Source organism: Macaca thibetana, chromosome 15, assembly GCF_024542745.1.
Source record: "Macaca thibetana thibetana isolate TM-01 chromosome 15, ASM2454274v1, whole genome shotgun sequence".
Taxonomy (NCBI): Eukaryota; Metazoa; Chordata; class Mammalia; order Primates; family Cercopithecidae; genus Macaca; species Macaca thibetana.
The window spans coordinates 1,405,573-1,418,674 of NC_065592.1; the positions used below are offsets into that span (position 1 = coordinate 1,405,573).

Below are 13,102 nucleotides of genomic sequence, written 5' to 3' on the forward strand. Positions count from 1 at the left end.
AAAGCTGGAGAGCACAGGAGGACAAGGGGTACACAGGCCTATTTTATTGTGTCCCGGAATGTAGTGGGTTGTGATGGTTAATACTGGGTGTCAACTGGATGGGATTGAAGGATGCAAAGTACTGTTCCTGGATGTGTCTGTGAGGGTGCTGCCAAAGGAGATTCACATTTGAGTCGGTGGACAGTGAGAGGCCGACCCACCCTCAACCCAGGTAGGCAGCATCTCAGCTGCCAGCGTGACCAGAATAAAGCCGGGAGAAGAACGCGGAAGGACTAGACTGGCTGAGTCTTCCGGCCTCCATCTATCCCCTGTGCTGGATGCTTCCCGCCCTTGAATATTAGACTCCAGGTTCTTCAGCTTTTGGACTCTCGGACTCACACCAGTGGTTTGCCAGGGGCTCTTGAGCCTTCGGCCACAGACTGAAGGCTGCACTGTCGGCTTCCCTACTTTTGAGGTTTTGGGACTCACGCTGGCTTCTGGGCTCCTCAGCTTGCAGATGGCCTATGGCGGGACTTCACCTTGCGATCGCGTGAGTCAATTCTCCTTAATAAAATCCCCTTCATATGTACAGTTACCCTATTAGTGCTGTCCCTCTAGAGAACTCTGACTAATACAGGGTTGAAAGGTGGCTCCCAAAATACACTCCCATGTCCTAGCCCCCAAACCCGTGAAGATGGCCTTATTTGGAAAAGGGTCCGTGTGGATGCAATCAGCTTAAGAACCTGAGATGAGGACATCCTCCTGGATTAGCCAGGCTGGCCTGGCCCTAAATACCATCCCCGGTGTCCTTGTAAGATGGAGGCAGAGGAGGTCAAAACAACAGCATGCCCTGAAGACAGGTTCTGCGAAATGAAGGCAGAGATTGGAGCCACGCTGAGGAAGGCCTGGAGCCTCCAGGACCAGAGCAGGCAGGAGGAGCCTCTGAGGCATGTGGCCCTGCAACATCTTGGTCTCCAGCCTCTGGCCTCCAGAACCGGGAGAGAAACATTTCTGCTGTTTTAAGCCTCCCTGTTTGTGGTATTTTCTTATGGCAGCTTCAGGACCATGCAAGGTCCTTATGGATGCAAGGACCATAATGCAGATGGCGTGGCTCAAGGACTAGAATGTTTAACAAGTAAAGCTTGGCTGTTTCAGTCCACAATCAGGGCATCCTTTTCCCACCTGAACACTGCCCTGAGAGGTGGAGGGTGTGCCTGCATGACATCAAATAGCCCCAGGCCTTGCCTGAGATGAGCAGCTGTGTATTCTCAGGGTCTGCCTGGGGGCCAGGGTGCATGTAAATGTGCATCCCACAGTGAAGCCCAAAAGTCAAGGCAAGCTCCGTGCACTTGGGGGACCCGGTTCAAACTGCAGAATGACTTCCCCAAAGCCACCTAATGCCCGAGGTCTTCGGTGTCTGTCGGCTCCCACTACGTGGCCATGGTGAGGGGATGGATGAGACAGTGAATCCATGGAATCTCTTAGCACCCTGCTCAGGAAGGGGGTCCCCAGGGCCCCAAGGGTGGGGATTTTTGATGAGTCTTGATGTAAGTGGGCCAGGAAGTATGGTTAAGGTGTGTGTAACCAGCAGGCAGCCCTGCTTCTCCGAGGGAAGAACACGCCATCTGAATCTTATAGGTCACTCACGGGGGCTCTTGCCAGACCTGGGCAGATGCGCTGGTTTCCTACCTGAGACAAATCAGTCCCATCTCAACGCCTCAGTTTCTTTATCTCTGAAACGGGAAGTATGGCCTTTGCCTCCCTCACAGGGGAGTTAGTGCCAAGGGCCAGGAGAATGGGGGGCGGGTGGTTGCCATGCGTGAGACCATGAGAAGGAGGTGATGGTATGGAAAACAATATCTGAGACAGGTTCCTGGATAGACTCTATCTTCTGCTCCCTGTGAGAGGCCCTACACAGGCTCCTGAGTGATGGGAGCCATGGTTCCCATGTGATATGGTTGGGCTCTGTGTCCCCACCCAAATCTCACCTTGAATTGTAATAATCCCCACACGTCAAGGGCGGGACCAGGTGGAGGTCATTGAACCATGCTGTCGTTTTGATAATGAGTGAGTTCTCACGAAATCTGACGGTTTTGTAAAGGGCTTCCCTGCTTTTCCCGGGCCACATTCTCTCTCCTGCCACTTTGTGAAGTGGTACCTTCTGCCATGCTTGTAAGTTTCCTGAGGCCTCCCCAGGCGTGCGGAACTGTGAGCCGATCAAACCTCTTTTCTTTATAAATTACCCTGTCTCGGGTATGTCTTCATAGCAGTGTGGGAACGGACTAATACACTACGTCTGGGAACAGGCAGGGCCGCAGTGCCTACCTCGCGGGGGAGCTGGAGGGGCTGCGTGGTGCCTGGCCGGAGATGCATTCTTCAGCTGATGGTGTCCAAGGCAAAGACCTTCAAATGATGAGAGGCACAGCCTGGGCGGGGTCCTGGGCACCACTGCCCTTGCTGCCGGCGAGTCCTAGCTGACTCCTCCTCTACTGTGTCCTGGAAGGCATCCCACCCATCTCCCCTCTCACTGGAAACCATAGCTGCCTCTGACTCGGGCCCCACCTCTTGTGCCTCTAAGCGATTCTCAACACTGAAGTAGGAGAGCTTTCCAGGATGCAAGTGTGATATAGCCTTCTCCTCTTAAAACGCTCTAAGCATCCCCATTCTCCTTGGGAAGGATCCAAACTCCCTGTCTAGGCTGGCTTGTCCTGTGCCAGCCGCCCTGCCCTCCTGCCTCCAGCCCCTCAGCCCCCAGGCTGCTTCCTCCCTCTTCCGTCACAGCCCCCTTGGGGTGACCCTCTGTGGCTTCCTCTGGGCCTGGGCATGTGCATTCCCTCTGCAGGAGGGGGAAGAGTCCAGGATGGCATCAGTGAGGGGTGGCACCTCGCCCCAAGATGCCCCTCCTCTTCTTGTGTCCTTTTGGGACATGCTCCCACAAGCGCCCCTACTTCCTGAATCCCTGGGCCCCGAGCCTGGGCCCTGCTGACCCCTGTCTGCAGGGAGAAGTGTCTAGGAGTACAGTGTTTATGTCAGGGTCCCTGGGAGCTGACTCTGAGGTTCCAGGTTTTCTGCCAACAAGGCCTGTGAGGGGCGAGGGCAGCGGGTGGGGGCAGCGGGCAGGGGCACAGGTGCATGCAGTTTCTGCAGAGGCCTCACGGAGCCCCCCGACCGCAGGACTCGGAAGCAGGGACCACCTTTCTGAGTTGTCCCACTTCAGGAAAAGGGACAGGACCTTCTTTCTGACCCGTCCTTGGGTGTGGGCTGCCCTTGAGCAGGGAATGGGCCTAACCTCCAGTAAAAGGCAGTTTAGGCAAGGAACTCAGCTGTGGGCTGTCGGCAATCCATACTCTTGACAGAGGCCAGGGGAGTCAGGCCCCTGAGGGGGTCTGGGCCAACCCCCCTCCACAGTGTGGAGCACTGGCTCCTGACTTCCTGAGAAAGCCTTCAGCTAACAGGCATTTCTGCTGGTCCCACTGCCTTACGCTTGTGGCGTCCTGGAGCGTCGCTGGGGCGGTTGGTCATGGAAAGAGCTCTGTGCTCAGATGGGGTGGGGCTCTCTCCACTCCTACACCTCCGAGTTAAGTGGTTTCATCCTCTGAGGCTCAGTTTCCGCAGTCGATCATGAAGCTGCTGGAAGCAGGACGAATGGAGCCTTTTCAGAGCCTCTGCTCTGTGCCCAGCACAGTCTGTGTATCATCTCGGATAACCTTCACAGCGTCCTGTGCAGGGGTGCACTGCTGTCCCCTTTCCAGAGGAGAACCTGAGCCAGCGTCCGGAGGCTGCAGCCTAGGGCCCCTTGCTGAGGCAGACTCATATCCAGGATGCCGCTTGCTCCCGGCTCCGTGGTCCTGCCTGCCCTCACCTTCGTTGGATGGTGAGAAAGCTTGCATGAGATTCCTATGTGAGGAATTGTCACAGACACCCTCCAATGCTGTTTCACCTGGGTGATCTTGTTGACTCCTGGGGAACAGCCCATTGACTGGGAAGCATCTCTTTCCATCTACGCAGATGTTTCTTTAAAAGATTTAATAGCGGGGATCTTTCCAACTGATGTTTCTCTTGGGCTGCAAACTCAACCTTTATCTCTAACATATTCTCTTGGAGGATGACATGCCAAGCCAGGCCCAGTTTGGAAACGTGCATTGGCACACTGTGGCCTGAATTAATTGCAAACTCACTCTATATATCTAAAGTTAGTTTGGTGTTCGTCATGGGCTCTCTGGCCTGGAAATTCCATTATTTTGCAGGGTTTACTTGGCACCTGATGGGATATCCAGGTCCAGTAAAACCAGGCCTTCGTGGACATGACATGGAAACAGTGCTGTGCTGCACAGCGGAGCGGGGCCAGTGAGATGGGAGGGCCAGGCGCAGGCAAGGGACAGTCAGGCTGTTTCAGCCATCGGTGTCACGGCTCCATCCCTTGGTGATTTATGCTGCTCTGTCCCTGGGCTTGAAGGAAGGGGAAGCCCCTCAGCTGTTGAGAGCCCTGCTTCCTGGCCCTCCATCAGACCATGATAAAGAACAGGAGCCGCCATGCTTGAGAAGCCGCCGTGATGAAAAGCGCCTCCAACCTCCAGTTGCATGTTTGATGTTTGATCAGACGCCAGGGCCAGCTGTGTCTGGTCCTGCTTGTGCGGCTTGATAAACTGGACTGTGGGTCCTGGCACTGTGGTGTCCCGGGATGGGAGCTCTGGGAAGAGAGCAGCTCCTTTGCTGGACTCTGGGTTGGGGAAGGCTGGGGGTTGGGGAGGAGGAAGAGGCTTCAGCTTCACAAAGTGGTGGAAGTTCAGGTGCGCGGGAAGGGCTTCAAGGGTAAACCATTTGAGTCAGCGGATTGCATTTTCAATGGAATCATGGGGCCTGGAGTTCACTGGACCACAGCCTGCCCGGGTTCTTCCCAGCTCACTCCTCTCACCCCCTCTCACCCCCTCCCAACCACTCCCACCCCCTCCCACTCCCCCCCCTCCCCCCCCGCCCCCTCCCCCCCCCTCCCCCCCCCCTCCCACCCACTCCCGCCCCCTCCCCCCCCCCCCCCCCCCCCCCCCCCCCCCCCCCCCCTCCCACCCCCTCTCGCCCACTCTCACCCCCTCCCACTCCCTTTCACCCACATCTAGATGGAGCACAGGCTGCAGGCTTGGACTAGGGAGACTGAGGTCAGACCCACGGCTGCTTCTCTGGAAGCAGAGGGATCCACAGATGTGACCACACAGTATTCCAAGGCCTGTGCCCCCACATACCATGCTTGACTGTGTGCCCCCAGCCACACCTGCTTCTGTACCCACCTGCTCCGGTACACACCTGCCCCGTGCACTGCTGCTCCAATACACACCTACTCCCATGCACCGCTGGTCCCATGCACACCTACCCCCGTGCACCGCTGCTCCAATACACACCTAGCCCCGTGCACCGCTGCTCCAATACACACCTACCCCCGTGCACCGCTGCTCCAATACACACCTACCCCCGTGCACCGCTGCTCCAATACACACCTACCCCCGTGCACCGCTGCTCCAATACACAGCTACCCCCGTGCACCGCTGCTCCAATACACAGCTACCCCCGTGCACCGCTGCTCCAATACACACCTACCCCCGTGCACCGCTGCTCCAGTACACACCTACCCCCGTGCCCCGCTGCTCCAGTACACAGCTACCCTCTGTGCACCGCTGCTCCAATACACACCTACCCCCGTGCACCGCTGCTCCAATACACACCTACCCCCGTGCACCGCTGCTCCAATACACACCTACCCCCTGTGCACCGCTGCTCCAATACACACCTACCCCCTGTGCACCGCTGCTCCAATACACACCTACCCCCGTGCACCGTGCTCCAATACACACCTACCCCCGTGCACCGCTGCTCCAATACACACCTACCCTGTGCACCGCTGCTCCAATGCACACCTACCCCTGTGCACCGCTGCTCCAATACACACCTACCCTGTACACCACTGCTCCCATGAACACCTACCCCTGTGCACCGCTGCTCCAATACACACCTACCCCCGTGCACCGCTGCTCCCATGCACAACTACCCCCGGGCACTGCTGCTCCAATACACACCTACCCTGTGCACCGCTGCCCCATGCACAACTACCCCCGTGCACCGCTGCTCCAATGCACACACCTACCCTGTGCACCGCTGCTCCCATGCACACCTACCCCTGTGCACCGCTGCTCCAATACACACCTACCCTGTGCACCACTGCTCCAATGACACACCTACCCCTGTGCACCGCTGCTCCAATACACACCTACCCCCGTGCACCGCTGCTCCCATGCACAACTATGCACCGCTGCTCCAATACACACCTACCCTGTGCACCGCTGCTCCAATGCACAACTACCCCCGTGCACCGCTGCTCCAATACACACCTACCCTGTGCACCGCTGCTCCAATACACACCTACCCCCGTGCACCGCTGCTCCAATACACACCTACCCTGTGCACCGCTGCTCCCATGCACAACTACCCCTGTGCACCGCTGCTCCAATACACACATACCCTGTGCACCACTGCTCCAATACACACCTACCCCCGTGCACCGCTGCTCCTATGCAGAACTACCCCTGTGCACCACTGCTCCAATACACACCTACCCTGTGCACCGCTGCTCCAATACACACCTACCCCCGTGCACCGCTGCTCCAGTACACACCTACCCTGTGCACCGCTGCTCCAATGCACACCTACCCCTGTGCACCGCTGCTCCAATACACACCTACCCTGTGCACCGCTGCTCCCATGCACAACTACCCCTGTGCACCGCTGCTCCAGTACACACCTACCCTGTGCACCGCTGCTCCATGCACAACTACCCCCGTGCACCGCTGCTCCAGTACACACCTACCCTGTGCACCGCTGCTCCAATGCACACCTACCCCCGTGCACCGCTGCTCCAATACACACCTACCCCTGTGCACCGCTGCTCCAATACACACCTACCCTGTGCACCGCTGCTCCAATACACACCTACCCCCGTGCACCGCTGCTCCAATGCACACCTACCCTGTGCACCACTGCTCCAATACACACCTACCCCTGTGCACCGCTGCTCCAATACACACATACCCTCTGCACCACTGCTCCAATGCACACCTACCCCTGTGCACCACTGCTCCAATGCACACCTACCCCTGTGCACCGCTGCTCCCATGCACACCTGCTCCCAGACACATCTGTCCCAAAGACTGACTTATTCACCAACACTCCTTCATATCCAGAACAGAATGTGCTCCTGACAGGTGGTGTGGGTGGCGGCACCTCACTCACAGAAAGGGGAGGGCAATTTGCTGTGGGGAGGGAAGCAAAGAGAGGAGACTCTGGAGTGGGCTTGGAACCTTTTGGAGGAGATGCTGACTCTGCACTGTGTTCTGGGCCTTCCTGCTGGCCCCACTCTCACACCCACGGTGGACAGTGCCACCGAGGAGAGGTTTAGCCTACGTGCTAGACGGACAAGGAGACAGGGTGGTACACATTCATCAGAAGCCAGAGTCCTCTCCCACTGGCCAGAGTCCCCTCCCACTGGCCAGAGTCCGCACCCCTCACCCCCGCCCCCTCCTTGGGGTGTCAGAATCCACAACAGGAGAGCACCTGGCTGGGTAAAAGTCTCTACTGTGCCAGAAAACAGAGCCCCTCAATCCTCAGGTTTCTGCTAAAGTCCCATGGACTGGAACTGTTCTGCAGGAATCCAGTTTTAGGGGGATGAATTGTGTCCCCCTAAAATTCGTACATGGAAGCTCTGCACCTCAGAATGTGGCTGTGATTGGAGATGGGCCTTTAACAAGATAATTATGTTAAAGTGGGATCATTAGGGTGGGCCCGCATCCAACCGACTGGGTTCCCAAAAGAAGAGGAGATGAGGACACAGACACACACAGAGAAATGACTGTGAGGGCACGGGGAGATGATGCCGTCTGCAGGCCGAGGAGGGAGGCCTCGGGTGAAACCAGCCCTGCCGTCACCTCGACTTTGGACTTCCAGCGTCCAGGACTGTGAGGGAATGAATCCCTGCTGTCTAAGCTGCCCCATCTGTGGCACTCTGCTGTGGCGGCCGAGCTGACTCACACACCTGGGAAGCCTGGTGACCTGGGGCATGGACCCAGCCCCTCTTTCACCCTCTTCTCCACTCTCCACTTGGCAGACACAGGCTGAAGAAAGCTGCAAAAACAAGGCAATGAAGAATGCGCTTTGTCCAAGGTCTTTAAAGTGGTGACCTTCCCCAAGTAATTTTTCAAAGAGAGGGCTGGCTTGAAAGGGGCTCCCTCCCATCTGCCCCACCCCAGTACATAGGGAGAGTCCTGCTGGCTCTGTGGGCACAGAGGTGGCCCCTGGTCTGCTGAGGAGCCACAGCTCACATGGTCAAGGCCAATGGGTCAGAAGGTAAACCAGGGCCAGTGGGGGTCTGGGGCCCTGGAACCGGCAGGACACGCGGTCAGCCACGGGCCGGCCCTCGGATCCGGTGGCTCCTTGGTTTGCTCTGCTGCTGGTGTGCAGGATGCACAGTGGTTAAGGGCTGGGTTTGGGGCTACTGGGTTCAACCACACCCTTGCTGTTCAACCTCCAGTGAATAGTTCCACCTCTCTGAGCCTCAGTTTCCTCCTACCTCAAAGGGTTGTTGCTCCATTGAATGAGATGACGCAGGTAAGCGGGTGAAGCCCTGGAGGGCAGCAGGGGGCTTGGAGGAGGCAGAGGAGGATGAGTGCCCAGCGGCAGGGAGCATGGAGGGAGGGGACTGTGGCCAGGCCTCCCTCACCTACCTTCTCATCTGAGCTTCACAGGGAACCCCCAGAGGTCAGTTTCTTCACCTCGCATTCACATATAACAAACTGAGGCTCAGAGGCAGAATCCACTTGCCCGAGGTCATGTGGCTAGTGACTGGTGCTGCCGGGATTCTCACGGAAGTCTGTGTGACTCTCGAGTTGGCCTGGCCCCAGGACATCAGCCGAAGGACACAGCTGCAGCCCCAGGTGCCGGATGCAGGTTCAGAACATTCTCCTTGGGCAGCTAGAGGGAACTCCTCCCCTGCATGGGACAGAGTGGGGCAGCTCCAGCCACTCTGCCAGGCCATGGCTCACCCAGGCCCTCCTGGACCTGCTTCAGCACTCTCTGGACTATAAATACTTGGAGGGCAAGCAGACATCTGCCTCCAGGCACTCCATGAAAACCTGTGTTCTTCCACCTCCTCCATGGGTCTAGGAGAAGGAGAAGAAGGGACAATCTGGCTGCCCCTCGAGGCCTTTGTCTTGGGAAGCAGCCGGCCATTTTCCAGCCAGACATGACTCTGGGAGGCTGATGTGACCCTCAGGGCTGGTGATGAACCATCAGGTCCACGTGAGGACATCACCTGATGCTTGCCACGGCTGCTGTCTCCAGACCACAGCTCTGCCGCTCGAAAAATAAATGAGAAGAAACACAGACTCGGAAGGAGAAGCTGGGCCATTGGACTCTAGATGTAAGATGCAGGGCATCTGGCCTGCTCCACTCTCTGCTAGGCACCGTGGGAGGCATGCAGTGATGGGTGGTGGCACTCCCGGTGGGCCAGGAGTACACAGGATACAGGACCTGGTTAGCCTTCTGCGGTGAGTGCTGTGAGCAGGAGCAGGCAGCCAGGGAGGGCTAGATGGGAAACGATGGATAGCAGAAGACAAGGAAGACACACATGCAAAAAAAAAAAAAAAAAAAGGGGGCCACCTCTGCATGGGTGTGGGAGTCACTGCTGCATTGCAGGTCAGTGTGGAAGGGACCCAGGCACCTTGCTCACCACATACTCCCTAAAGCCTAGAGCAGTGTTGGCAAGGAGTACGCGTGCAATAAAGTTTTCCAAGGACTCTCATTTTGCTCAGTTGTGGGGGGGGCATGGAAGATGGTGAGTTGGGGACAATCGGCACCAGTTGCTGGTGTCTGAATCTGCGCAGGGGTGGTCCTGGTGGCAGTCGTGTGGTCTGGATGCTATGGGAAGGCAGGCAGTGCACACTGGGCTCCAAGCACGGAGACCTGGGTCCAAATCTGGACTCTATCACGAATGGACTGGATAAGTCCCCTGCCCTCTCTGGCCCCTGATTTCCTCATCTGTGGACGGGAGAGATGCCAGTATTCCTTACCGGTGCATGAGAACTGATGCACATGTGGGTGAAGAGTGTGAGGCAAAAGCCTTAAGATGTGTGATATTGTTAGTTTGGCAACAGAGTTCAAATCCTGATCTTCTGGGTGGAGACTAAACTTCCCATCCAGCCAGATCAGGGCGCCCAAGACTGTGGCCTACGTGTCAACCCGGACTGAGTACTGCCAGGCCATTCTCCTATAGTCCCTGGCTGACACATCAGGTTGCCAAGTCTGCGAACTTCTCTTTGAGTTTCCTGGTGGGATAGAAACTCGTCTCTCCACCCAACTCAACGCTCAGATGAGGGTGGAAACTCACATTTGACAGCTTTCCAAGCCACTGCACCACTTGCTCTTCAAGAGAGGATAAAGTGGATCTGTTATGGCTGCTTGAGCTGCAAGCCTGAGCCATCTTATCACTGCTGAGAAGTCAACTTTTGGGGGATCCTGGGGTGGTCACTGGAGTATCAGCTCTTAGGGCACCGGTTGTGTTAATTCAGGCCAAAGTTTAGATGCTGGCTCTGAGTTACAGGAGGGCTTGCTGACAGGCACGGATGTGCACATGGGACTGTCAGAAAGGAGCCCCACTTGCACTTGGGGAAAAAGATAATATCCCAGCTGGAAGTTGGAACCAGAAAGCTTGCACTCTCTTCTGATAACCAGGCCATGCCCTGTGTCAGCACCCCTAGTCTTCAGGGGGAAGCTGGACCTCTTGCTGGTGGGGGTGAGGGCACTCCAAGGACCAAGCACAGCGGGGGCTGGTGCGGAGGCGGGGGTTTGATGGAGTATCTCATTCACTGAAGCTCACAGGCAAAGTAAACGGCCAGTGGCTGCAGGTTAACCAACGCACAGACACGCACACAGGCACACACACACACACGTACACAACTCACACACACTTTTCCCTGATCACATATACTTTATACAAGTTGTAAAAAAAAAAAAAAAAAAAAAAACCAAAAAACAAAAAAACAATCAAATAACAAGGAACATTTGCTTTTCTGAATGTATCTCAAGCACCTCCCCACGTCTGTGTGTGAAGAGCTTCTCATTCTTTTCCTGTGAAATATTTGATACCTATGCAAGTGCATGTGTTAGATATGGAGACTAAAAGCCTCATCACCAAGTTAGCAACAGCGACCTATCACCCAGCTCCGGAGCTTGCCATGGCTATCCCAGCGAACCTAACCTCGGATGCCTCCCTCACCTCCTGTTTCCAGAATGGTGGGAATTAAACGGCATTTGGGGAATTTCACACCCAGTCTGGAGATGTAACTGGAGAGGGGAGTCCCAGCCGTGTCTGGCATCCCTGGCTAAATTGTTTGTTCAAAGGGAATGGGGATGGCCCAGGGTTTGCAAAGCCTTCTTAATTCATTTCGATTCCCTCTTTTTAAAAAACTAGCCCTGCAGCCCTTGGGGAAGGGGCGTGGGTCAGGATTCAGGAGGCTGTGCAGGGAGGCCAGGCCTGGGGAAGCTGGAGGGAGAGACGCCCACCTACCACACAGGGACTGGTGGGCCTCCTGCTGGAGGAGACCCTGAGGGGCTTAAAGAAGCTAGGCGGGAGTATCAGGGCCCCAGCTCTTCCCTGAGAGCAGTCGTTCAGGAATGCCTTCTCCCTGCGCCAGCTGTCACTCCCAAGGGGGTGCCTTCTTTGGTTTCCTTTTTATTGGAGTGGGGCCACCAGGGAGTGGGTAGGCGTGAGGGGTGGGGGCCTGGGGACTGCAGAACCAAACTTCGCCTAATTAATAACCCAGATGTTCCCGTCCAAGCACATGGAGGTCTCGTGAGCTCTTGGGAAGTCAGACCCCAGCTCGGTCCCGTGCCAGTCTGCAGTTAGGCGGCAGGTCCTCGGTCCGGGTTGACACGTAGGCCACAGTCTTGGGCGCCCTGATCTGGCTGGATGGGAAGTTTAGTCTCCACCCAGAAGAGGAGCTCTGAACTCCTCCACGTTAAAGAAAAAGTTAGGCGGGGTAAGCTGCAACTTTCTTTTTAACCCGAAGTGAGCAAACCTCGGGGCCCCTCTGCACTGGTTCTTGGAGCTCCGCCAGGTGCGGGCACCTGGGGTGGGAAGAGTAGGGGGAACCACGGTGGGCCCCTGGGCTCCGAGGCCGCCCCAGGCCCGCCCGCCTACCGGCTCTCAGAGAAAGAACAGGGGGCCGCGCCCGCCCCACGTCCGCTCCGCCCCGGGCCAGCCCCTTCCTCGCAGCGACTCGCCCGCTGTCTCCACCCCCTCGCCCGCGGCGCCCAGTGGGAGGCGGGGGCTGGCCTCGCCAAGCCCGGCGCCGGGCTCTGATTTGCTGCGGGCGTTGGGGATCGACAGCCTCAGCGGCTGCCTTCCAAGAGAGAGGGAGGGAGGAAAAGGGGGAAAAAAGTGCTCGGCGCCGAAGGCGAGGTCCGCACTCTCCGTCCCCGCGGCTGGCGCAGGACCTCACTCGAGCGGAGCGCCTACGGGGAGCGGGTCGCGGGGCGGCGGCGGCGAGGAGGAGGCGAGAAGGAGTTGGAGGAGGAGGAGGAGGCGAGGGCGAGCGAGCCGAGCGGGGTCCCGGCCGCCCCGCGGGCCAAAGTCGAGCCCTCCCGCCCGTGGGCGAGCGCGCCAGCCGCCCCTTCCAGAACAGCCGCCGCCACAAAGAAGAACGGGGGGTGCCGAGGTCCCCATGACCTCCTAAAGTGGTGCGGTCCCCGCTGAGAGCGCTGCCCGGGCCGTGACCCGCGCCCCTGTGCGTCCCCGCGCGCCTCCGAGCGCCCCTGTGCGCCCCGGCCCGCGCCCCGCCGGCATGGACGTCCATACCCGCTGGAAAGCGCGCAGCCCGCTCCGTCCCGGCGCCCCGCTGCTGCCCCCGCCGCTGCTGCTGCTGCTGCTGCTGTGGGCGCCGCCTCCGAGCCGCGCAGGTAAGGGCGCCTGGGGCGCGGGGATGCGGGATGGGGCGCGCGCGGCCCGGACGCCGCTGTCATCCCCGGGCGCCTTCGCCCGCAGAACTTTTCTTCCTTGGCCTGTGGAGTGCACGGGCCAAGACCACGA

At 57.9% G+C, this 13,102-nt stretch overlaps 1 protein-coding gene across 2 annotated transcripts in view; it reads left to right on the forward strand.

Moving 5' to 3' along the window:
- Positions 1 to 12,475: 12,475 nt before the first annotated feature.
- The window catches only part of COL5A1 (collagen type V alpha 1 chain), a 211,582-nt gene continuing 210,955 nt past the window's right edge, over positions 12,476 to 13,102 (forward strand). The window contains exon 1 of one of the 2 annotated variants that reach the window (XM_050759704.1): positions 12,476 to 12,972. In XM_050759704.1, coding sequence (XP_050615661.1) covers positions 12,858 to 12,972 — 115 coding nt within the window. In that variant the 5' untranslated portion in view covers positions 12,476 to 12,857. The remainder of the gene's footprint in view (positions 12,973 to 13,102) is intronic. The other variant, XM_050759706.1, reaches the window with a different exon arrangement.